Below are 25868 nucleotides of genomic sequence, written 5' to 3'. Positions count from 1 at the left end.
TCATACAACTTCTAAAACAGCCAAATCAAAATTTAATTGTAGATAATTGTAGATACAATTGAATGAAGATAAAAGGTTTTACAGTTAGGCAAGAGAAACCAGCTGTACAGGTACAGACTAGGTGAAACTTAGGTTAATACCAGTAATTGTGAGAGGGATCTTGGAGTTCAAGTAGTCACTTAAATAGGAGCCAACAATGTATATCAGCAGCCAAAAAAGCCAATGCAATCCTAGGCTGCATTAATACAGGAATAGAATTAAGATCACATGAAATATTAGTACCACCACTTTACAAAGCCTTAGTATGACCGCACTTAGAATACTGCATCCATTTTTAGTCACCACAATTAAAAATATGTTGAAACTTTGGAAAGAGTGCAGAGAAGAACAACAAAGATGATTAGGGATCTGGAGGCTAAAACTTATGAAGAACGGTTGCAGAAATTGGGTATGCTTAATCTAGTGAAAACAATGTTCCAACATTTGAGGGGCTGCTTCAAAGATGAGGGGTCAAATTATTTTCCAAAGTAGCTGAAAGCAAGGCAAGAAGCAATGGATGGAAACTAATCAAGGAGAGAAGCAACCTAGAAATAAGGATAAATTTCCTAAAGGTGTGGGCAATCAACCACTGAAATGGCTTGCCTTCAGAGGTTGTGGGTGCTCCAACATGGAGGCTTTCAAAAAGAGACTGGACAGCAATTTGTTTGAAATGATACAGGATCTCCTGTTCAAGCAGGGGGTTGCATCAGATGACTTCCAAGGTCCCTTCCAACTCTGTTATTCTATTTCTATTCCCTTCCCTTCCCTTCAAAATTAATTTCCCACATTCCAAGCATATATACGACTTCCAATGTCTCATTGTTATAAACTTGTCAAACTAATATGCAATTGGCAAGATAAAGACATTTTTCTCTGCAATAACAGTGTTTTCTAAAATTTTGATAACTAATGGACCTTTCCCCTCCAAATTAAATTTAGAAATGTCTAAAATTAGATGGCTTTTAACTCTGAAAGAGCTTAACTTTGTAAACTGCACTTTTCTCACAAGAGCCTATGCCCTTTTTTTGTGTCACAATGCCATTTTCTAAGTCAATATAAGCAAATTATGCAAAGATGCAATGGGAAGGTTCTTCTAGTAGTGAAATTATACGTGAGAAATGAGAGAATAAAAAGGGATATCCAATGGACTGTATTGTACCTTGGCAGAGATTGAAGACAAATTAATGAATCCTACATACAAATATCATGCAGATCTTCTGTCAGATGATTCATGGCTCACAAAACATTATTTAGTTTAAAATTAAACAAAATTCAGAAACTATAGTGCTATACTTTCATACACAAAACCACTAAACCCCTAGTGTCCATTATGTAATTCCAGAGAAATAATATGGTCCAAAAGGCCTCAGCTATTTGTCTCAATTTTAAGCAACAAGGACATGCAACAGATCTGCAATAGCTTTTGGTGAAGAAAAGTTCTCTATGAAAGAAAACATACAAAATTAAGATCCAACTGCAAAATGGACAAGTCTGTCACTGAAAAATAACAATTTAATTTTGTAATGAATATCAAAATGAGATAAACTTGTGCTACCATCACAGAGTGAATCACAAGAATGTTACAAGTTATAAGGGACCTTATAGATAACCTCATCCATTTGCCTGTTAATAGTAGGAGTACTAATCCCATTTGAAAACCTCCAGCTAGAAAGTGTGCACTGCTATTCAAGGCAACTCAGTTTCATTCTTAACCACTTTTTCCATTAGAAGCCTCCTCCTAAGTTTTAGTTTGAATCAGAGTTAATTTCAGTTCTTGGTCCTTCTGCTCTTGGCTTTAACAGAAAATAATTTTCTCATGGTCATGACATCTTTTTAGATATTAGGCTAATAAACTTATTTACAAACTACATGTCTTGCTCTTTTAACTGTTCCACACAGCTCTTCTTTGACCCAATTCCAGGTTCTCCATGTCCTTATTCTTGTGCCTAGAAATGGAAATAATATTTCTAAATTCAATCTATCTGTACTATCTTTCTCAAAGGAAAGATGAAAGCTGGGATCTTACCTTGTAACACATCAGTTTCTCATTTAAAACTAAAAAATCTGAATCAAATCTGCTATGGAGTGTGGGCAGGTGTACAAGTGGGTGGTGATTGAAAAAGTGGTGGGACAGGAGCAATCTACTACCTCCTGGTATCCCACTGACTTTGCAATCACATGACTGTGGAATGCTGAAACCATAATTGTGAGTCAGTTGCCAAGTGCCAGAAGTGCAACCATATGACTGTTGGGATGTCCAGAACCTTGCAGGCCAGTTGTAAGTCCCCCTTGTTCAGCACTGTCATAATTTTCAATCAGAGAAGTCAGAGAGCTACCTGTAGGTTAATATCTCTGTATCAGAAACTGGAATTAAGTTACTGTCTTCAATATAAATATAACTCATTAGTTTCTTTGTGCTTTTTAAATGGAGAAGGAGCAACATGAACACTGCACATAATTTCCTCTTTCTAACAATGTTGTTTCAGTGACACTATTCCCCCCCTCCCCCCAAAAGACATTAATACTTTCAGTGTGGAAGCCAAAACAAGTTAAAGCTTCTTTGCTGCAGATGTACTTGCTGAAAACATGAATGACTGAGTAAAAAAGATTTTAGTGTAACTATATTTATTTTAGTACCTAATAATTAAATTACTAATTACTAAATATGGGAAATCTGTGAGTCTTCTAAAATCTATCCTGTTTTCCTCTCTCTAATCTAGAGCAGTGTTGGAGCATGGCCTGCATGTTTTTTCCTAGATCGAGGATATGGACAATAGGTGCACTGCTCCACCTAGAGTATCAATACTTTAGCACATCTAGAAGCTAAGGTATACTGATTGTTCAGTTTTACTACCTGCAAAGAACAGAAAAATGATCCAGGAAACTATAGTCAAGTCAACCTCATATCATGACTATATAGATTTAATGTGCCATGAAGAGATTAACCCATAGGCACTTTAAAAACAAATCAGAATGTTCTACTGTTCTAGATTTAAGAGTATGATATACTCTTATAGTATACTATATAGTATAGATTAGTATAGTATATAGTATAATTTAAGAGTATAGTATAGAAACAGTATAGAAAAGATTCAATAGATGGAAATTCTAGAGAAAAACAACTCCCTGGATGCTTGGGAAGCTCTGAAAAACAAGGTATTAAAGGCCAAACAAAAACAATATTCTTAAGAAAGGAAAACAAGACACACCCTGCAAAAGTAGAATAGTTGCAAAAGATCTTTTTCATAAGGTGAGGGATAAAAAACAACGATAATAAAAAATGAAAAGAGAGACTTGTAACCATAGCAGAATACTAGAAAATAGTCCAAATATGTAAGGATGGAGCAAGCAGGGCTAAAGGTCAGAATCAGCTAAGGCTTGAAATAAATGCTAAAAATAGCAAAAAAAAAAAAAAAAAAAGTTTTTTTTGATATGTAAGGATCAAGAAGATAGTCAAGAAAACTGTTGGTCCACTAGTGGGAGAAGATGGCAAGAAGGTTATGGGTAGCAGGCGGAAGGTAGGACTGCTTAATTTCTTTTTTGTATCTATTTTTACATAAAAGGAAAAATACTCCAACCTGACAAAAGCAGCACTATGGGAGATGACAGAGAAATGCAGGTCAAAATAGGTAAGGAGTTGGTTAGACAATACCTAGCTGCTCTAAGTGAATTCACATCTCCTGTTCTGGATGATTTACACCTCTGGGTATTGCAGGAACTGTCAGATGTGCTCTTAGAATCACTGAATCAAATCTTTGAAAGATCCTGGAGTTTCTTTTTTTGTATAGGCAAGTCAGCTGTCTTTTCAAATACTGATTTTTCAAAAGAATAAAGTTATGTTTTGGAGAGGAAGAATAGGTATGCTGGTCTTCCAGAATATACTATTTGCCCTGGGCTTTCTCTTTATAAGTAAACAAAATTTACATTAACCATTTGGCCAGTATATCTTTGAGATATAGTGTTGAAATGATTAATCTTCAAAACTGAACATTATACTTTAATTCTTAGAACAATTTTATATTCTTAAAGACACTACCTTGCATTATATTATATTGTAGAATATTTTACCAGATATTTGGACAAATAAACTTATTCTTTTTCTATCATGAAAATGCCCTCAAATATTTTGAATCTGGTTTGCCCTTCTCTCTTAACTCCTTTCAAATTTCAAGATAACCTTTTGCTTAAAAAAGCAGCACTAAGTATGCCACATGGCACTGTGTCCAATGAACCTGTGAACCAGCTAGCGATAATTAGTTATTTTCCTTTTTTAAAGAGTCATAGAAAATGTAACTATAGAAAGAGAAGGGATGCAATTTTTTGAGGAAAGTAAGATAAGCATCCGTTCTGGAAAAAACAACATCCAGATTCAGAAATAATAGAACAGAATTTAACCAATTAGCATTGATTTATGAAATAAAGTATTAACTGAAGCTGTTAACTCAGACTGTAGAGGCAAATCGGGAAAGCCACCAGTAGAGAAAGCCAACATAGCTATTGAACAGTTTTCATTTGCAAACCAGGCACTCTCTCCTCCACTTTTTCCACAGAAAAGAACAAAGTTTTCTACCTAAAAAAGAATTGAAACAAAAATAACTCAGTATCTAAAGCAGCAGAAAAACAACAGAATAGCATTGCCTGCATCGAAACAGCTAGCATAAGTATTAAATGATGCCAATATCATGTCAAATATAAGCACTAGCTCACTGCAAGGAAAAAATTAACTAATGTACAGCATGGCTACAGTTATAACTGAATACACTGAATGTTAAATAAACAAAAAAGAAAAAAAAGGCCAAACCGTGCATCAGCAAAATGGAAGATCAGGCTAGAAAATAAGATCAGCATGCTAGGATCAGATGAAAGCAAGGTAGAACAAATGAAAGAAAAGAATTTGAAGAGCAAGAACATCAAACAACATTTGATCAAGAAATATTTCCTAGAAACAAGGAAGATAAGGAAGCATTGGAAATAATAAAGGAGCAAATAGTAGCTACAGCCAAGAAAATCAGAAGATATAAAGCTTGAATCAAACATCGACAGACTATCCAATTTCAGTTAAATTAGAACTGTTTCTACCAACCCATCAATGGAGAGATATAATGAACTAATCAACACCTGACAAACAGTGCAGTTCATGGTACAACTATGGGATAACCCACGTAAATATAACAAGAATGCCTCTTGGATAAAGGAGGTAGATAAGAATAAAAAAAGCTGAAATGAAAGAACTAGTAATATCAGCAGGAATGATGGAGAAATTACCAAGAATTGATTAACATCAGGTGAAGATGAACTTCATAGTTTCTGGCTGAAAAATCTGACTGGTCTACACTCAACCATTGCTAAGCAGTTTGGTTAACGTCTAACAAATCTATCTGATAATGAAAGATCTGGAAAACAGAGAAAGCAACAGGCAACTACAGGCCAATTATCTGCTTGCCAACAATTTTCAGATTGTTAATTGGTGCGACAGCAGGATCTGGTTGAAAACAAGCTATTTCCACTTTAGTAGAAAGGAAAGCTCTAAACAGCAGAGGAAGAAAATATCAGTTCATAATTAATTAGATGATTTTGGAAAACTGCAAGAGAAAGAATAGCAACTTGAATGAAGTAAATATTGATTACAAGAAGACATTTGACTCCCTGTCAGTCAGTAGAAACATCAGAACCTCTGTGCATAGATCGAAGACACAATGGAAGACATGGTTGCTGGTCAAAGGTAATAGATTAGGTAAGGTTAATATCAAGACAGAAATCTTTCATGAAGATTCACTATAGTCATTACTGCTTGTCATTGCACTAGTTTTTCTGTCAACAATACTGAGTAAGTCTGGCCACGGTTATCAAACATCAAAAATACCTGCCAGCATATCCCCCCTCCTTTACAGGGAAGACCTGAAGCTTATGGAAAAATGCTATTTGAAATAGAATCACTGCACAACACTGTCTGTATATATTGTCAAGATATTGCAATAATAAATGTGCCACCCTCGCCATCAACAGAGCAACACGAAGGCTTACTGAAACTTGCTAATAGAAATAGAACCACTATGACAAAAGAAAGCAGACAATACCAATAGTGTTAGGCTCCTTATCTGGAATCCCAAAACATAGACACTGGAATAGACAAAGTCATCATCAGTCAATTGCGAAAAGCAGATCTATAATTTATATTATATATAATATAATAATAACTCTGTGTATGGTGGGCACTGATTGGATTGAGTAGCTCAGTAGCTGTAACTGCCAATCCCAAACCTAGATAAAGTAGGAGGGTTAGGAGCAGGACTACCAACCCTGCCCTGTAAAAACATGACTGTAAAAACCAAAAACCAAACCAAAACCAGTATGTCAACACTGATCCATCGTTGATCATGGTGCTGGAGTGCCTGATGCAGGGCTTGATGTTGAGCACCAAAACTATTGCAAGAATAGGAAGACGGAATGTACGTACCCTAGCTCAAGTTGGAAAGTTGGCACAACTATTATGTGAATTCAACAACACCTGGGTACATTGATATAAGAAAAATGAGATGCACTGGCAGACTTTGAATGATTAGTGATGGAAAAGTCATTTTGTGGGCATGAAAACCAATACATTTGTGTTATTGGATTAGTAGTCAAAAATAAAGTTGGCAAGTGTGCTGGCTGGGTGGAAGCCTATTTCCTATTCCACCATGCAAAATTTATCATTATGCAGGTCTATGCATTAATAGAAGACCAAAGAAGCAGATAAAGATGACTTTTATGATCAGCACCAAGAGATGTTTAATGATATTACCAATCATGACATCAAATTGGTTATCAGAGGCCTAAATGCCTAGATTGTTGGACAAAGTCATAGCATAGGACACGACATTGGGCTATACAAATGAATGATAACAGTGAATGCCTCACCTTATTCTACTGTATGAATATTCGATATATCGGAAACATTTATTTGCCCACATTCACAAGGCAACATGGCATTTTCCTGATGGTTCCATGAGCAACAAAATTGACTATATATGTATTTGTAGTCAGTGGCACTCAGTATTGCTTCATGTATGCATCTACTGGAGTGAACTCAGTTTACTACCTCAGGGGTGTCAAATTCAATTTCATTGAGGGCTGCATCAGGACTGTGGTTGATCCCGGGCAGACATGGCTGACTGGGTGGGTGTGGCCAGCTTGATGCCATTCCCAAAACTGCTGGTATGTCTCCTCTTTGCACTGGGTAGACTGGGCTGAAGCCACACTGGCTCAATGTTTCCTCTTTGCATTGGGTAGATAGAGTCCAAGCCACGCTGCCCAATGTTTTCTCTTTGCACTGGGTAGACCGGGCCGAAGCAATGCACGCTGGTCCCTTACATTTTCCAGGATGGCCCCGCGGGTTGGATCCAACCACATTGTGTGCCAGATGCTGCCCGCAGGCCTTGTGACACCCCTACATTACCTGGTCATGGCATCAGTCCGATGCCATGTTCAGTTCATGAAAATACAACTATGTCAAACAGCACGCCCTTTTGCAGCCAAGAAATTGACGGATGTTGCAGTTGTTGCCAGTTCCAACTTAGATTGACCAACACATTTCAACAGTTTTTTTTATTTTTATTTTATTATTATTATTATTATTATTATTATTATTATTATTATTATTATTATTATTTATTTGATTTGTATGCCGCCCTATCTCCATAGGACTCAGGGCGGCTCACAACAATTAAAATTAAACCAGATAAAACATTTTAAAATACATATTAAACACATACTGTATTAAACATATTAAAACAATCCAAACCCCATCAGCCCAGGCTGGGCAATTTGAACAGCCATGTTTTTAATTCGCGGCGGAAGGTGCGAAGTCAGGGGCCAACCTGAGCCCCAGGGCGAGTTGATTTCAAAGGGTGGGAGCCCCCACAATGAAAGCTCTACTTCTGGGGATCGCCAGCCGACAATGTCTAGCCGACGGCACCCTGAGTAGGCACTCCCTGTGAGAACGCACCGGGCGATGGGGAGCTGTTGCTGGTTGCAGATGGTCTGACAAATATCCTGGGCCTAAGCCATGAAGGGCTTTATAGGTAATCACCAGCACCTTGAATCTCACCCGGAGGGCAACCGGCAACCAATGCAAATCGCGCAGGAGAGATGTAACATGGGAGTATCGGGATCCTCCCATCACAACGGCCGCATTCTGTACCAGCTGAAGCCTCCGAGTGGTCTTCAAGGGCAGCCCCAAGTAGTTACTGCAAGACAGTGTAGATATTGAAGATTTTAAACAGGCCACTGTTAACAGCAACATCTTAGGACAACATCAAGGTTCATGGAGAGAATGACGGATTAAAGATGGTATCTGGAATCTCACTGATAAACACAGGACTGCATAACATCAAAGGAATCAGACAATGGAAGAACAGCAGCAGAGGACAAATACGAAGAACAGGACCCCCAGGTTAAGCAGAATTGTTGAGCTGATGGGTGCAGTGACTGGAAGACAAGTTACCAAGGCAAAAGAGATATTAGATAGAAATGATATAGATACTATGCCATATTGTTTACGATCTAACCAATGTGAGTGGCAGTCTTAATGTTCCTATTAAAAACAAGAATGGGAAACTTTGCTCACAAAGGAAGAACAAGAGATGAGATGGACAGAACAAAGAAACCTTGAACCAGCCAATCTAATATGATCTATGATTTCACTAATGCTGATTCCATTGCATTAATGGACATTGACCTGGGCATGATTGTAACCTACAAAGTTCTACATGCAATTAGTGCACTGACGAATAATAAAGATCAGATTGGAATAGATCAGATCCCAGCGGAAGTCTTGAGAGCTGGCAGTGATAATCTGGTGATGGAGATGACCAGGTTGTTAAATATGTTGGTGCACACAATGCATTCCCAATAATTGGCATAAGAGAGTTATTATTAAACTTCCATGAAAGAGAATCTCAGCGACTATAATAACTGGAAAGGTATCCCTCTTTTTTTCATATCTTGCGAAGTGTTCTCAATCATTCTCCTTAGGCACCTTCAGGCAGCAATTAGTAAAATGCTGCAGAAGAACAGTTGAGTTTCATCATGGCCAGTCATGCCCTGAACAAATTCTCATACTATGCAACATTATTGAGCATCAGTTCCAGAGATCACTTGCCATAAATTTTATAAATTTCAGGAAGGCATTTGATAGCATGTGTCAGAATTCCCAGTGGAATATCTTTAGAAAATATAGAATCCAGATCAATTTATTAACATCTTCAAAAATCTCTATCATAACAGCAGTTGCTGTTAGTGGAGCCACCAACTTTTTCAGCATTTATGCTGGTATTACACAGATCTGCATTTTATCATCCTTTTTGTTTCTCCTTGTTATAGACTTTGTTTTGCAAAAAGCAATGAATGGATCAAATGCTGAAATTTCCTGGAAGAATTACACAAGGCGCACAGACCTTGATTTTGCTGATGATGTGATTTGTTGTCAGAAATTAGCACCTCCTTGCAAGACATGGCTATTATGTCATGCCCTGACTATCAACTTAGAAATTGAGGCTAGAAAAGCAGGTCTATATATTAGTATGGATAAGACCAAAGTCATATTGATTGGGAGTCACCCTCCTAACACATTAATCACAACTGGCCAATGGTCAATAGAACATGACCAACAGTTTAGATGCTTCAGTAGCATCTTATCACAAGATGGCAGCACAGATGTAGATGTGAAACAGAATTTGTAAAGCTTTGGTAACATATCAGCACTTACGACTTATTTGGTCAGCTCCAAAAATAGACAGGTTTATCTTACAGCTTACAGCTTTAAAAGACAATCATTGTATCAACAGCAAATTACTCCAGTGAAACATGGGCAATTACAGCATGCACAGCACAAAATCTCATTGTGTTCCATCAACCTTGCCTACTTTGCCTACCTTGCCTAATTTGTAATGTCATGATACTGTCACCAATGAAGTTTTTTGGATCCAGGAAGTTGCAGGCCATTGTGATGAAATGTCAAATGTATCTAACTAGCCATATTCTTCGCCTGCCACAACATCAATACTCAAAAAATGCTGTACAGTGGAAGATGCCAGAGGGAAAGTGAAAGTGGGGCAGACCATGCAAAACTTGGCATCAGATGTTTAAAGATGAATTGTAAACAATGGATGTCAAATGGGAAGATGCTGAAGATGTTGCCATGGATAGGATTCATTGGAAGAAACTTACTTTATGTGAGTCATGCAAAAGGAACCAATGATGAAGATGATAATATAATAATCCTCACCCAGATTGAACAATAACTGGGATCAGAAGACAAAAATAAAAATGACAATACACCAAGCTTTGCACTCAAAAAGTGATATTGATCAGTCGAGTTTGCTAAGAACTGAAAGCACTTCTACAGGTGAAAATAAACCGGGGAGGAAGAATTATAGAATAACACACTTGGAAGATATCTTGGAGGTCTTCTAGTCCAACCCTCTAATTAAGCAAGAGTATCATTTCAGACAAATGGTTGTCTCCAGCCTCCAGCGAAGGAGCACCCACAACTTTTGAAGCCAAGCCATTCCACTGGTTAACTGTTCTCACTGTCCGGAAATTTCTCATTAGTTCTAGGTTGCTTGTCTCCTTGATTAGTTTTCAACCATTGCTTCTTGTCTTACATTCTGGTGCTTTGGGAAAAAAACCCTCTTCTTTGTGGCAGCCCCTCAAATATTGGAACAATGCTATCATGTCTTCTCTAGTCCTTCTTTTCACTATACTAAACATACCCAATTCCTGCAATCATTCTTCTTATGTTTTAGTCTCCAGCTCCCTAATCATCTTTGTTGTTCTTCTTTACACTCTTTTCCAAAGTCTCAACATCTTTTTTTATTGTAGTGACCAAAACTGGATGTAGTATTCCAAGTGTGGCCATACTAAGGCTTTGTAAAGTGGTACTAATACTTCATGTGATCTTGATTCTATACCTCTATTAATGCAGCCTCTCTCTTTCCAACAGCTTGGAACTGTTTATATTCTTAAATGTTACCTTAATAATCCCTAGGCTCTTGCTTAGAACGTGAATTACTAAATTTCCACTAGCCTTAGATTGTCAATCTAATTGTAGGTTACCCACAGGTAACAATGACTGTGGCAAAAAAAAAAAAAATCTGAAGGAAAATTTCAATAGTGATGGTGCCTTGAGTGAAATTCCAATACATCTGAAGCACCATTTGAACACCATGAGCAATAACAAAATTACCTTCACTCAATTGCAAAAGGCAGTTTTATTTAGAACAGTTACATCCAGTAACAATACATTTAATATGATTAAACAACATCTGCCTTTCTTAGGACCTTGGGAATAGGTGGATAAGAATGCCGAATCTAGTCTAAGTAACTGGCTTACTGAATTCAACTATAATAATGGAATTTAAAAATAAAATAAAATAAAAGTGATCCAATCCACTTTGAAAGTTGACTGTGCTTACTTTGGGAATATGGCCCTTAAAACTGTATTCAATGGTTCTTGAGCTGATGAAAATTGGTCACCCATGGTTGAGAAGATAAACGAAGAGACATTTTTAGAAGCAACACTGCATCCATTACTTGTACAACAAAATACAGCAATGAGGGTGAACAGATACTAAGGACACAGATAGTTCATGTATTTCAGTAATTATATTTTTTATTTTTGTGTATATAACAATTTTCTATGCATGTCTATACTATGTCCTTTTTTGTTAGTTAGAAGTGTGTTTATAAAATCATGCACCTCTTAATAGTGGATATAAGAAATACAAAGCAGCCAAACACAGGAGCTAAGTACAAACCTCTCTTCTCTTGCTTGTCTCAGCTCTTCTCTTTTATCTAGATAATTTTGACTAAAAAAGAGATATTCACAAAGTTACAGGTAAAATTTAAAAAAAACAAGAAAAACAAATAAATTAAGCAAGAAACAAAGGAAGAGTAAATGAATCAAAAGGAGCTAAATCTTTGGTAATTTTCTACAAGAAAATATAGCATGATTTGAGTATCTTATTTTTTGGAGTATAAGATGCACCTTTTTCCCCCAAAAAAGAGGGTGAAATCTGGGTGCGTCTTATACTCCCAAAGTAGCTCCACCCAGCCTCCCAAACAGAGATTTCAGAGGCTGAAAGAAGCCTCTGAAAGAAGCTTCAGAAAAAAAGCCTTTGAAAGGCTTTTATCTAAAATAATATGGCAAGCAACAAAAGAAGAATCAGTAAAGGTTCTAACCAAACTATGTTAACAAATCTGGAGAATGACACAATAACCAACAGATCAGAAGAGGTTAATCTACATACCAATACCAAAGAAAGGAGATTGAACAGAGTACAGATAGTCCTTCACAAAAAAGCCTCTGAAAGAAACTTCAGAAAAAAAGCCTCTGAATGAAGCTTCAGAAAAAAAGCCTTTTTTTCTGAAGCTCTGTTTTGGAGACTTTCAGAGGCAGAAAAAAAAGTTTTTTCTGAAATGGAGTTTCAGAAGTTTCAGAGGCAGAAAAAAAAGTAAGGCACAGAGTTCACAACCAAGGAACCTGTTGCTAAAATTCATCTCTGGAAACAGCTGATGGGGGTATTCCGGGAAGCCGATTCACCCACCAATCAGATTTTTTCTTATTTTCCTCCCCAAAAACTAAGGTATGTCTTATACTCTGGTGCATCTTATACTCCAAAAAATATGATACACCTCTTATTTAGCTACTGAGTTTTCTTCCAATGGATTGGTCACTCAATGAAATGGCTGCTAAGTAAACAGTGGCTGAGAGAGGCAGAAATGCTGGTAAGATAATTGGTTGCTGCCCTCTCATTCGGATCAAGTTCTTTCTACAGTGTCCTGTGCTGAACCTATTTTTTCTTTTTTGGTCCCCTCACAGGGTGGAAACATTGCATAAATAAGCTATCCCCGAGATGCATTGCGGCCATTCCTAAAACATGCTAACCATAGGTTAACAAGCTTAGTTCTGCTACTTTAATTAATTAAAACCCTTCTGCCTGTTCCACCTGCTGCCTAAAATTGAAGGACCTTAATCAGTTTCACAGTGAAGGTTTTTGTTGTCCTAAATGCATACATTGGTTGGAAAATGAATTTTGTATTACTGTTTACTATGCGAATGATTGCAAACTGAGATAGATGCTAAATGAAATGTACCTGCAAAAATGAGTTAAATTGAAGTCTTTAGCACTAATAGAAACAAAGTATCTGAAGCATCCCTGGGAACTGTTTTGTGGAATGAAATGATTCCACTGATTCTAAAAGAGGAGCAAAGTAACTATGTTTATTTTATCTCACTGGTTCAGAGCCCTTCTTAGCCTGCTCCTGGAGAAGATTAAAGCTCCATGGCACTGTGAACCAAAAATGACCAGCCTGGAGTTCATTTGGTGCATATTGAAGGTCTTCTAGTTTGGAATGCAGGAAGAAAAATGAGTTGTTTCATTTTCTTTCTGAAAACTGGAATCATTCTTTTAAAAAACATGTTCTCTTTTCAAGTGTTCAAAGAAGGGATTTAAGAGCTTGTTAAAGCATACAATTCAAAATTATTTATTTATTTAATTTATTTTGTTGAGTACATATTAGAAATATATATAAGTATAAGCACGAATTGAATACATAAAATGAATACAATTAAAGGGAACATTAGGACAGGGACAGTAGGCACGCTGGTGCTCTTATGCAAGCCCCTTACAGACCTCTTAGGAATGGGGTGACGTCAACAGTAGACAGTTTTAGGTTAAAGTTTTGGGGGTTTTGGAATGAGACCACAGCATCTGGTAGTGCATTCCAGGCATTAACAACTCTGTTACTGAAGTCATATTTTCTGCAATCGAGTTTGGAGCGGTTCACTTTAAGTTTGTATCTATTGTGTGCTTGTGTATTGTTGTGGTTGAAGGTGAAGTAGTCATTGACAGGTAGGGCATTGTAGCAGATGATTTTATGAGCTATGCTTAGGTCATACCGAAGGCAGCGTAGTTCTAAATTTTATGTTTAAAATCACAGTGAATTTTGACCTTCAGCGTGAAGTAACCCACAGCTTTTCTCATGAAAGGGATCTGCAGTTATTCATATTTAATTATATCAAATTTTATATCTGAAATTCTTGTTGAGACATGTCAAAGACAGCTTCTTATGTATCTTCAAACTTATTGAATATTTCTCTAATCAGAGAAACCTTTTACCCAAAGAATTAGATTTACTTCCCTACTGAGAAGGGCAAAATTTAGACATACTTCCTAAGCAAGTAATACATGCATACATATACACATATATTTTGTTTCTCACTGTCTCTCTCTCTCTCTCTCTCTCTTTCTGTATGTGTGTGTGTGTGTGTGAGGGAGGGGGAATACTTGAGTAAATGTCTAATTCTCTCACACATACCTCAGCTCCCCTGTCTGGCTATCTAATCTTGAGTTTTAATGGCATAGTTCCCAGTTTTTTTAGATAAAAAATACAAATCAATGTGGAGATATTAACAGGTAGCAAATATTTTTAAAATTTATCATATGTATTAAGGTAACAAACGATTAAAGAATTATTGCTTACTTGAATTTGTTTCTCTCTTCACGTTCTATTCTTTGCAGCCTCTCTTCCCTCTCTTGACGTCTTCGTTCTCTTTCTACTGCCAAGGACTCTTGGTGTTGCCTATATGATGATGTAAGGAGACCACCCAAAGATGTCCTATGGGAGAAGTAGAAATATTGTTTTAAAATAAACTATCGCCTTCATTATATTTTCCTAATTAAAGAAATTTTGTTAATTAAATCATGTATACTATATATATTATATATAATTGAGCCTTGGTGGTCCGATGGTTAGAATGCAGTATTGCAGGCTACTTCTTCTGCCTGCTGGCTGCCAGCCAGCAGTTCGGCAGTTCGATTCTCACCAGCTCAAGATTGACTCAGCATTCCATCCTTCCGAGGTTGGTAAAATGAGGACCCAGATTGTTGGGGGCAGTATGTTGACTATGCAAATCACTTAGAGATGGCTGTAAAGCACTGTGAAGCGGTGTATAAATTTAAGTGCTATTGCTATATATTATGTACGTAAGATTTTTATTGCCTAGATGATAAACTTTAATTGCTATGAACTGCTTTTATTGCCCTGAACTGCAATGATCATTCTACCTTCTTTTGTAGATTACAAGTAGTCAGGCTGTAATATTTTTTTTACAATATTTTTAGATTTTTAAATACTTTTTAAATATTTTGTGGATTTTTTTGGACTGCCTTGTATTATCTTTTTATACCATATATTTTATACAACACTAACTAATATTTTTACACTAACAAGCTGACATCTTTTTTTAACTTTCAGCTGAGATACTATTTTTTTTCTTTTAAGCTGAAATTTTGTTTTCCTTTGAAAAATTTAGTCATCTGTCTATCCCCATTATCAATTGGGGATCCCCATAATCAATTAGGGATTCAAGGGGATAATACTTCCCTTGGTCAAATACCAGAATGGATGAAAATGTACATGTTCAGGAATCACTTTGTCTTCTATCTGCTGTCCATTTACAGTGATGCTTTCAAAAGTTTGTGAGTTCTTTTGAATTTTCAATATTTCTACACAAATGTGATCTGGATATATACTTATGGAGATTCTCAGTCATCCAGTTCATAGTTGTCTCTTTTTCAAAAGGCAACTGAATTATTTTTTTGAAGAAGTACTTTTCATTTCTCATCCAAGAAGCTTCATCAGTTGTAACTGGCTGATGGGGGATGGAAGGATAGGTTCTGACAGTTATGATTGGATGGTGGGGAGATGGAAGGATTGTATTTCTTTGCAGTTATCTGGTCATTAGCACTCTCTCTGAGAGCCATTGAGGCTACTTGGGGGGTTATCTCTGCCCTCAGAGTCACCTGAATCAGAGTGCAAATGGTTGTGGAATCTTCTTGGAATTGCTGAAAAAACAAACCACTTGACAAATGCATGGCACAACATAGGAGAACAAACCCATCAGGACAAGATTCAGTTTTCCATCTGCATTTAAAAGACAACGGTTGCTCTTTTGAAGACAGCTAAAGTTTCTAAGCCTCAGGGCTAAAGGCCATCTTATAAATCCTGCTAGATTCGGGTTGCATCAGGTGCTTAGTTAACCCAGCCCTGATTAAAAGATTCACTTCCCATAGGCTGGTGGGAGGAGCTGCTGGCTGTGAGTGGGGGAGACTGAGGGGGAGTACAGAGGACTGTAAACCAAAAATAGCAATAATACATTAAGGGTTAGTGCACTTGAGATTGTGATTTTATTTTATTTCAAAATGACCAGCTTAGCTCAGTGTAATACTTGTTTGGCAGCTGTCTTTCGCAGTACTCTTTTCAAATTTGGATACTGTCTACATTACTAGTCTACATGGACAATTACCTATCTAGAATCTCTAATCTGTGCTCTCCAAGCAGAAATTAGATGCCCAATTCAGCCATTCCACTCTATTGTGCTACTGCACTATCAGCCCCTTCTACCACAAAGATCCTGCAGGAAAAGGGCAGTATGGACAACTGTGGGATCTGGCAGGGTGAGAGCTATGAACCATAAACACAAAGCTTTCACTGTGTCCCACCATAACAGATATAGTGCCCTTGCTGACCTTAATAGGAATACTGAAGTGACAAGTCAAGATAGTTGTGATAATGATAAATAAGCAGGGGATCATGGTCCAAGATGAACTTACTTTGGAAAAGGGGAAGTGTGAATCAGGTATTACACATTAGTCACGCAAGAGGAGCAAGGTATCCAAAAAGAGAAGCCTCCTTCTGGTTGGTGATTCAATTGTAAGGGATGTAAATTTAAGAAACGATATTGAGGTTTTGAAAGAGGTCAGGTGTCTGCCAGGTGCTACTGCCAGCAAAGACAAGAGGTGTATTCTTAAGATAGTCAAGAATGCCAGTAAGGACTGTGATGTTGATGCTATTATACATCTTGGTACAAATGATCTGTCCCCAAAAGATGTACTTTCTGTGCAGAATGTGTGTTAAATGTGTGGCCAAAGGAGTGGTGTAAAAGGGAAGGTTTTGGTTTTATTAGTCATGATGTCTGCAGATGGTCCAATGAAAAACTGTACATAATGAATGTTGGCCTTACTTTGAACGTTCTTTCTATGTGTGCTGCAGAAGAGTCCAAGCATGTGTTAAATTTGTCTGATTAGTCAGAGACTGAGTTGGAAATTCTTTGGCCATGCCTCCTTCTCCCAGCCGAACCTCAGTTTTTTTCAATGAAACCAGGAACAGAAGAAGACGCAGTCCAATCGAAGAATATACCACTTCTGGACCCCGGACCACAACAAGCCAGGGTGGGATTGGACTCTCCTGCAGCGCACGTAGAAAGAACGTTTGAGGTAAGTCCAATGTTCATTCTCCTGTGCGCTGATTGGAAAGTCCAAGCATGGGATATACCCAAGCTAAATTGTTACAGGGCAGGAGACAGATTGGTCCAGGGTCCCCTCGGCCGGCAGGACTCTCTGCAAAATATGTCTCTCGAATGCTGCTTCTGCAGATGCGTACTGGTCTAATTTGTAATTCCACACGAATGGAGAAGGAGAAGCCCAAGTGGCAGCCCTGCAAATCGACAGAATCGAGGCTTGTGCAGCCCACGCTGCTGTAGTGGCAGCACTATGGGTAGAATGTGCTGTGATGCGACAAGGCACGGGCCGGGCCTGTTGTTCATAAGCTAAGGCAATATAAGCCTTGAGCCAACGTCCAATGGTGGATGGTGATACTTTCTTCCCCATAGACATGGACTGGAAGAAGGATTATACGAATAAGAATTATAAGAATTATAAGGATTATATGAATAAGGATTATAAGAATAAGGAGGCCGTGCGTTAATGTACCTCTTTAAAGCCCTGTGAACGTCCAAGGTATGCCAGCGTTTTTCACGCGAAAACTGGCTGAGGGAGACCCCATGTGGTGGTAACATCCAGGGATGCGAGATGGACAGTGACATCATGTTCGCGAACCATGGACGTTGTGCCACTAACAACACCTCCGCTTCTTCCTCCAAAATTTTTCTGATTACTCTCTGGATCAGCAGAATGGGAGGAAAGGCATACAGCAGTTTGGTCGGCCACGGGCAATGAAGAGCGTTGGTCCCCTCGGCTGGTGTCCAATACCTGGAGAAAAACCAAGGTAGGTGGGTGTTTTATGGGCTGGCAAATAAGTCCATGACCGGAGTCCTGAAGCGAACCATTATGAGGTGGAAGAGGTCTGGGTGAAGCAGCCATTCGGACTGGTCTATTGTTCTGCTCAGCCAGTCCGCCATGGAGTTGAACGTCCCGACAAAGTGTTCCGCCTATAGCAACTGCAGGTGTTGCTCCGCCCAGAGACTTAACTTCCCCGCTTCGCACATAAGAAGCTTGGAATGAGTGCTCCCTTGTCTGTTGACATGCACCTTGGCGGTGACATTGTCCGTCGGCATAAGGATGTGTTGATTCGCCAACTCTTTTTGAAAGTGGCGTAGCGCCAGATGGGCTGCTCTCAACTCCAGCCAATTGATGTCGTTCAGCAAATCCTGCTGAGACCACCACGCTTGAATCACACTGGAATTCAGATGAGCCCCCAACCGAAGAGGCTGGCGTGCGTTATTAGCACAAGCCTGGAAGGGTCTCGAAATAAGCACCGTTGTCCATGGCTGCCGACTTCCACCAGTGCAGGGAATGAAGAACCTGTGGAGGAACCCTGACCTTGCACAGTGAGTTGCTGCGTCCTGACCTCTGACTGGGCAGAAGTAGCCATTGCAAGGCCCTGGTATGTAACAGAGCCCATGGAACTATTGCTAAACAAGAAATCATTTTCCCTAATAGCTGGGAAAGAAACAATAGGGGCACTAACCCCAAGGTCTGCACCTGATCTACCATCTCCCTGATACTGTCCTTTCTCTCTTGAGATAGAAACACTTGTGATAACTGAGTATCGATCACCGCACCCAAATGGATAAGCCTGGTGGATGGTGTCAGATGGCTTTTCTCCCAGTTCACGGAGAATCCGTGGTCCTGGAGTGTCTGGATCGTAACTCGCAAATCCCGTTCTGCCTGCCTGAGGGACGATGCCTGAATTAGGACATCATCGAGATAACACTGCAGGCATATGGAGTGCTCCCTCAGATGTGCTGCTACTACATCCAGCAACTTGGTGAAGGTTCTCGGGGCTGAGGAGAAGTCGAAGGGAAGCGCCCGGTATTGCCAATGGCGGCCTGCAAATGCAAAACTGAGCAACCTCCTGTGGGATAGCCTTATGGGAACATGGAGGTAAGCCTCTTTGAGAGAGGCTATAGATGTTAAAAAATCTCCCTTTTGAGACAACCCAGGATCGAATAAAGGGATTGCATTTTGAACCGTCTGTGTTTTATATGAACATTGAGTTATTTCAGGTTCAAGGTAGCTCTTTGGCCGCCGGAACTTTTGGGAACTAGGAAGAGTATGGAGTAAAACCCCAACCCCCTCTGCCCCACTGGCACCGGCTCTATGGCCTTGATATCCAGGAAGTGCTGAATCTCGGCCTCCATCATAGCTTTCTTGGTGGAATCTCCGGGTATGGGACATTGGATAAATCGTCGTGGAGGGCTGGAACAAAATTTCAAGATCAGTCCAAGGTTTACAGTTTGTAAGGCCCACGCATCTGTGGTTGTCTCCCTCCACCGGTTGGCAAACATCTTTAACCTACTGCCAATAGGGATCTGAGTCCATGAGTCATTTCAAACGACGGTAAAGCCGTCCCCCAGATCCTTGATAAGGTCATCTGGATTGCATCGAGATCTGTCGCGAAATCCTGACCTGTCTTGTGCCCTATCGAAACTGTGGGAATATTGTCTATGGAAATGTGAGGCGGAGAACCCCGCCTCAGTATTTCGAAAGGGCTGCCTGCGGTAATAAGGAGAAGATCTCCTGTCTGATCTCCTAGCTGACTGAGGCAGGACCTTCCTTTTATCCTTACCTTCTACCAGGATAGGATCTAACACCTCCCCAAACAGCTGGCGTCCTTTAAGAGAGCAGCTGCTAAATGCCATTTGGACCTCATGTCTGCTTGCCACTGATGTAACCATAACAAATGTCTGGAGGTGATATTGGAAGCCAGAGCCCTAGAGGCAAATTTTGCCGCATTAATGGTCGCATCAGCAGTGTACTCTGTTGCACCTATCAGTTTACTGATGTCTTGTTGGAAACGGATATCCTCTGGAGAAGCCCTGGCTTGCATCTGTTTCAGCCATAAGAGTGATGTTCTAGAAATAAAAGAAGCTGCTGTAGCAGATTGAAGTGCCCAAGCTGCTGCCTGGTGAATTTTGCAGGCAGCTAAATCCGCTTTCCTATCCTCAGTTTTCAACCCTTCCACGTTATCAGAGGGGAGAATGGCTGCAGAAGCCAAATTGGCTAGAGGGACGTCAACAGCTGGAATCTGGAGGAGCTCCTCAAGCTCCTTTTCAGCTGTGTACATTTTCTTATCCATGCCACTTGATGCTGAGACCGAGGCAGGTTGTTCCCATTGTCTTTGAATTACATCATCAAAAAAATTTGGTGAAGGAATAATTTCCTGGGTGGTGACCTGCTCTGTAAATAGACTAGCACAAAGATCCTGAGATTCCATAGTATCTACAGTGGAACTCTCCATCCACCTCATGTTAGCAGTCATTTTGGCCTTAAGTAATAAGGTTTTAAAAAGATGGGAGCGGAACAAACCAAAATAGGTGGGTTTATCTGGGACAATCCCCTCATCACCTGAAAATTCAAAATTCCCTAGTTCTTCCTCTCCTTCCAGTGAAGCCTCGCTGTGAACAGAAGCAGTGGCATGATGTGATTCCTCAAGATAACCTCTATTGCCATGCAAGGGGTGATGCAGAGGTTCAGGCCTTAAGGGTCCTGAATGTAAAGGAGCCATCAACCCTCTTTGTGCCAGTGCCTCATCAATGCCTTGAGTAATAGTTTGCACAATAGCATTTGCACAATAGCATAACGTAACTCTGCAGACAATCCTTGATCTGCTACCTCCATGGGGCGGAGTCCAGCTGCTGTGGGCGTAAACATGGCAGATGGCACAGAACGCCCTTTGCCAGTGCCCTGCAAGGAACCTGAAGTAGACTGAATAGGGGTCTGCTCAATCCCTTCCTGAAATGGAACAGCATGACACCCTGACTCTTGAGGCACAGTAGGAGACAGTTATCCTCCTGCACATTTTGTGTTTGCAAAGCTGGAGTTAAGGGGTTAGTAAGCCCACTCTGACCCCTAGAAAGCTCTGGGATTTAGGGGCCCCAGCCTGTTGCTGAGCCTTTGCAAAATGCTTCTCTAAGGCCTTTTGCCTTCTCTGAGCATCTTTTTCAGATGCTGCAGATGATAATTTTGAATGCTTGGCTTGGGTGCTAGGAGAGGCTTTGTTAGAACGCAATCTATGCTTCTTAGCTGTAGAACATTAAGCCTGATGCTAACTGATCCCTCAAAATCACTAGTATTTATTATTTATTTATTTATTTTATTCAATTTGTATACTGCCCTTCTCCTAGTGGACTCAGGGCGGTGCATAGCTAGAACTAAAACACATATCAATACAAAATTTAAAATTATTAAAAGAATTATATACTTTGCCCCAAATTTAAAACAATTCGAATTAAAACCCATTGACAGATTAAAAGCTAAACGACTAAAAAACTAAAAAAAAACCAGGGAGGGGGGGTTCACGCCAGCCCTGCTTGATGGAAAGGAAAAGTTTTCAGGGCACGGCGAAAGACCCGGAAATCCGATATCCTTCTTATCTCCGGGGACAAATCGTTCCAGAGGGCGGGAGCTGCCACAGAGAAGGCCCTCCCCCTGGGGGTCGCCAGCCGACATTGCCTGGCTGACGGCACCCTGAGGAGTCCCTCTCTGTGGGAGCGTACTGGTTGGTGGGAGGCTATTGGCGGCAGAAGGCAGTCCCGCAAATACCCAGGTCCTATGCCATGGAGCGCTTTACAGGTGGTAACCAACACCTTGAAGCGCACCTGGAAGACCACTGGAAGCCAATGCAGCTCACGCAGGAGGTGTCACATGGGAGCGACCCCTCGCACCCATAATCCCCCGCGCGGCCGCATTCTGCACCAGTTGGGAGCCTCCGGGTACTCCTCAAGGGGAGCCCCATGTAGAGAGCATTGCAATAGTCCAGGTGGGAAGTGAAATTTGCCATTATTGTATTAAGTATTAAGCTAAACAATATATAATTGAGCTGTGGAGATAAGAATGCTAGGCAAGCCTAGACAATTACTCACTGCGCAGTCCAAACCTTTAGAAATCACGCCAAACCAGCAACAGGGTTTGTTTACATGTGAAACTGCAAACAGGAACAGGAGCAGCAGCAGCAGTAATAATCAGGGCACTTCAAGTGCTAAAACAGGTGCAAGACCGGCAACACAGCCACAAACGCCACAAAAACACGCCTAAAAACCGGCAACTCGGTTTACTTGCATGTAAAGTGCTCCTCAGCGATGTCCAGGCCTGTTAACGAAGACCACTTGCTCCAAATTGCTGGCAGGCCGATTGGTTTGCACTTTCTAGCTGTTGTAAAACTGCATACAAAATGGCCACCACCCACAAAATGGCGGTTATCAGCCTCCCAATTAGCGTGCTTCTTCTCAAGCCACAGGTCTCAGCTGGCACCCAATTGTGGAGAAACGGAAGCCTCGGTTCTCCCAAATGCCTATTATGCTCGCCTGTGCCTCTCCACGCTCTGTCTAGCCATCCAAGCCTCAATTTAAAGAGGCATATAAAAACTGAGGCTCGGCCGGGAGAAGGAGGTGTGGCCAAAGAATTTCCAACTCAGTCTCTGACTAATCAGACAAATTTAACCCATGCTTGGACTCACCAAGCAGCACACAGGAGAAGAGATGGTTTGCATCCATCAAAGAAAGGGACTGAGTTCCTTGGCATTAAATTCACAGATTTTCTGGATAAACATTTAAACTGAACAGCAGGGACAGAGAATTAATTGATACAGAACATTTCTATCCCCAGCAATCTAAAATTAATAGGATTATCAGGGCATGTAACATAGATGTTTGTGCGAGTAAGATTATCAACCTTGCTGTCAAGCAAAACCAAGCATTTAATATTAATATTAATTAAATAAATAAATAAATAAATAAATAGTGCACTAATCAAACCGGTGTGGTAAGAAAGTAGAGGCAGTCAAGCACAACACAGGTAACAATAAACACAGTAAACACAGGGTCAATCAAAATTGACTCAAATTTTTATACATCAATGTACAGAGTATGAGGAATAAACAGGGTGAATTAGAAATTCAAGTAAATAAGGGCAGATGTGATATTGTTGCCATTACAGAAACTTGGTGGGATGAAACCCACAACTGGCAACTGGGTCAGCCAATGAGAGCTGTTTGGTAATTGAAACATAGTATTTGTTTGTATGGGGCCATAAGAAAGAGTTTGGAATCTGGGCGGGGCTTAGACTTGCTGAAATGTATATAAGAGTTGGTTTGGCCTCTAATGGAGCCTCTGTACAATATATTAGCCTCTGTATCTGTCTATTCTGTAATGACTTGCTTCTGTGTTCCTGATACACTTGATACTGATACTGATGCTTGATACTGTATGCTGAATTCTCCTGTATGGTATTATATATAAAGAAGTTTCTTTACATAATGTAATTATATAATTCGAATCCTGCTGAAGTTCGTTTAATTGTGTCTGATTGTGTGTGCTGCAACAAACTCTGACAAAATAGACTACCGTATTTTCCGGCGTATAAGACGACTGGGCGTATAAGATGACCCCCGAATTTTCCTGTTAAAATATAGGGTTTGGGTTATACTCGCCGTATAAGACTACCCCTCTTCCAACGCACACCAAATAAAAATTAAAAAACATCAACTGGCTCACCCACAATGTAAAAGCAGCTGTGCTAGACCCAAAATGGCCCCTGCAACAAGCAGGAACCTCACACAGCCACAAAAAGCCCAAAAAAACAACTTTCACACTTTACACACACACAACACAACTGGCTCACCCACAATGTAAAAGCAGCTGTGCTAGACCCAAAATGGCCCCTGCAACAAGCAGGAACCTCACACAGCCACAAAAAGCCCAAAAACCCAACTTTCACACTTTATACACACAAAATTCCACATACAGCTTTGTGAGATTTTGTGTGTTTGTGTAGTTAGAATGAAACACTACAGAAACACACTAAATCTCAGAAAGCTGCACAAATATTATTTTATTTTTATTTTTATATGAAAGCTAAATTTAAAACTTCCTAAACTTTAAATGGCTAGGTCTAAAAAAGAACAACTAAAAAAAACCCCCAATTAACTATTTTTTTTAAAGATCCCAAAGGGGAAAAAAAACTTACCCAATAGAACAGGGGTCTCCAACCTTGGCAACTTTAAGACTTGTAGACTTCAACTCCCAGAATTCCTCAGCCAGCTTTGTTTTGCTGGCTGAGGAATTCTGGGAGTTGAAATCCACAACTCCCTGCCTGCTTGATTGCAGGCAGGGAGTGGCTTGCTGATGGAATGGATTCAGGCAAGCAAAGCAAGGCAAGCAAAGCAAGGCAAGCAGCTAAGGTAAGCAAGCTGGAGGGGGAAAACTTTTTTCCTTCTCCATGGCTCTGGCGATCCCAGCTGCGTTGCCTGATTAGCAGATCGTCAGAGCTTGGATCGCCAGAGCCATGTGAAAGGAGAAAAGTTTTTTCCTTCTCCATCGCTCTGGCGATCCCAGCTGCGTTGCCTGATTAGCAGATCGTCAGAGCTTGGATCGTCAGAGCCATTTAAGGCTCTTCAGAGCCTTTCGGGCTGGTCTGCCTGGTTACAGGAGAACGACACCCGGCGTATAAGACGACACCCAACTTTTGAGAAGATTTTCATGCGTTAAAAAGTCGTTTTATACGCCGGAAAATACGGTACTTGGGCTATCATAATTCACATGGTGTTCAGATGGATTCCCAAAAAGTCCAAGTAGTGCTGAACTGGGCTCCACCCTGAACAAGAAAGCAGCTACAAAGCTTCCTAGGCTTTGCTAATTTTTACCATCAATTCATCCTGTCTTTTGCGCAGATCACACACCCCATCACAAAGCTTAAGACAAAAAGGAGACTATAAACCTAAACTTAACCAGCCTCTTAAATGTACTTTGGCATGCTAAGCAGCATTTGAAAAGCTCAAATGGCTGTTTCCAGCTAAACTGGTCCTGAAGCATCCCACCCCAAATGTTCCCTTTGTCATCCAGGCTGACATAAGCGATGTGGCTGTGGGAGCCGTGCTGCTATAGGGGAATGAGGCTGGCCAGATGAAACCTTGCACTTATACTTCCAGGAAAATGTCAGCAACTGAGCAGATGTTGGCGGTATGGGAAGAGGAGACTTATGCAGTGCGTTGGGCACTCTTAACCTGGAGGCACTTCCTTGAAGGAAGCAAGGTGCCTTTTGAGGTATGGACTGACCACAAGAACTATAGGCACTAAAAACATATTGGAGACTTTCTCCTAAGGAGATGTGATGGGTGCAATACTTTAACTGCTTCAATCTCATGTTGCGCTACCTCCCAGTGAAGAATTTCCTGGCTGCTTTATCCCGAATGCCTCAATACAACTGCCCTAATGCAGAAGTAGTCAAACCGCTACTCCCATCCAAGCAATTGGCGACCCAAGTGACTACCCAAGCACAAGAGAAAGAAAAGTGACAGATGAACTATGAGGTGACAGCTGCACTTAAAGCCGCCCTGAAGGATGACAAATGGTTTCAAAGCCATGGAAACATTTATTCAGTCCAGAATGGGTTAGCCTGGGTGGAATCTATGTACCAGAGAGCCAGAGGCTGTTGGCCTTAGGGAAAAGTCATGACTCCAAGTCTGCTGGGCACTTTAGCTTTGTG

General features: G+C 40.2%; 1 protein-coding gene across 12 annotated transcripts in view; it reads right to left on the bottom strand.

Annotated features, from left to right (window-relative positions):
- Nucleotides 1-25868, bottom strand: part of FHOD3 (formin homology 2 domain containing 3) — a 273301-nt gene that overhangs the window by 92476 nt on the left and 154957 nt on the right. For 6 of the 12 annotated variants that reach the window (XM_034416311.3, XM_034416312.3, XM_034416314.3 and 3 more), the window contains 2 exons: nt 14566-14700; nt 11838-11888 (listed from right to left, as the gene is read on the bottom strand). In XM_034416311.3, the coding sequence (XP_034272202.1) occupies nt 11838-11888; nt 14566-14700 (186 nt within the window). The remainder of the gene's footprint in view (nt 1-11837; nt 11889-14565; nt 14701-25868) is intronic. The other 6 variants (XM_034416313.3, XM_087894024.1, XM_087894026.1 and 3 more) reach the window with 1 other exon arrangement.

This window comes from Pantherophis guttatus, chromosome 4, assembly GCF_059756535.1.
Source record: "Pantherophis guttatus breed Tessera chromosome 4, ASM5975653v1, whole genome shotgun sequence".
NCBI classification, from domain to species: Eukaryota; Metazoa; Chordata; class Lepidosauria; order Squamata; family Colubridae; genus Pantherophis; species Pantherophis guttatus.
This window is presented reverse-complemented; position numbering and strand designations above follow the sequence as displayed.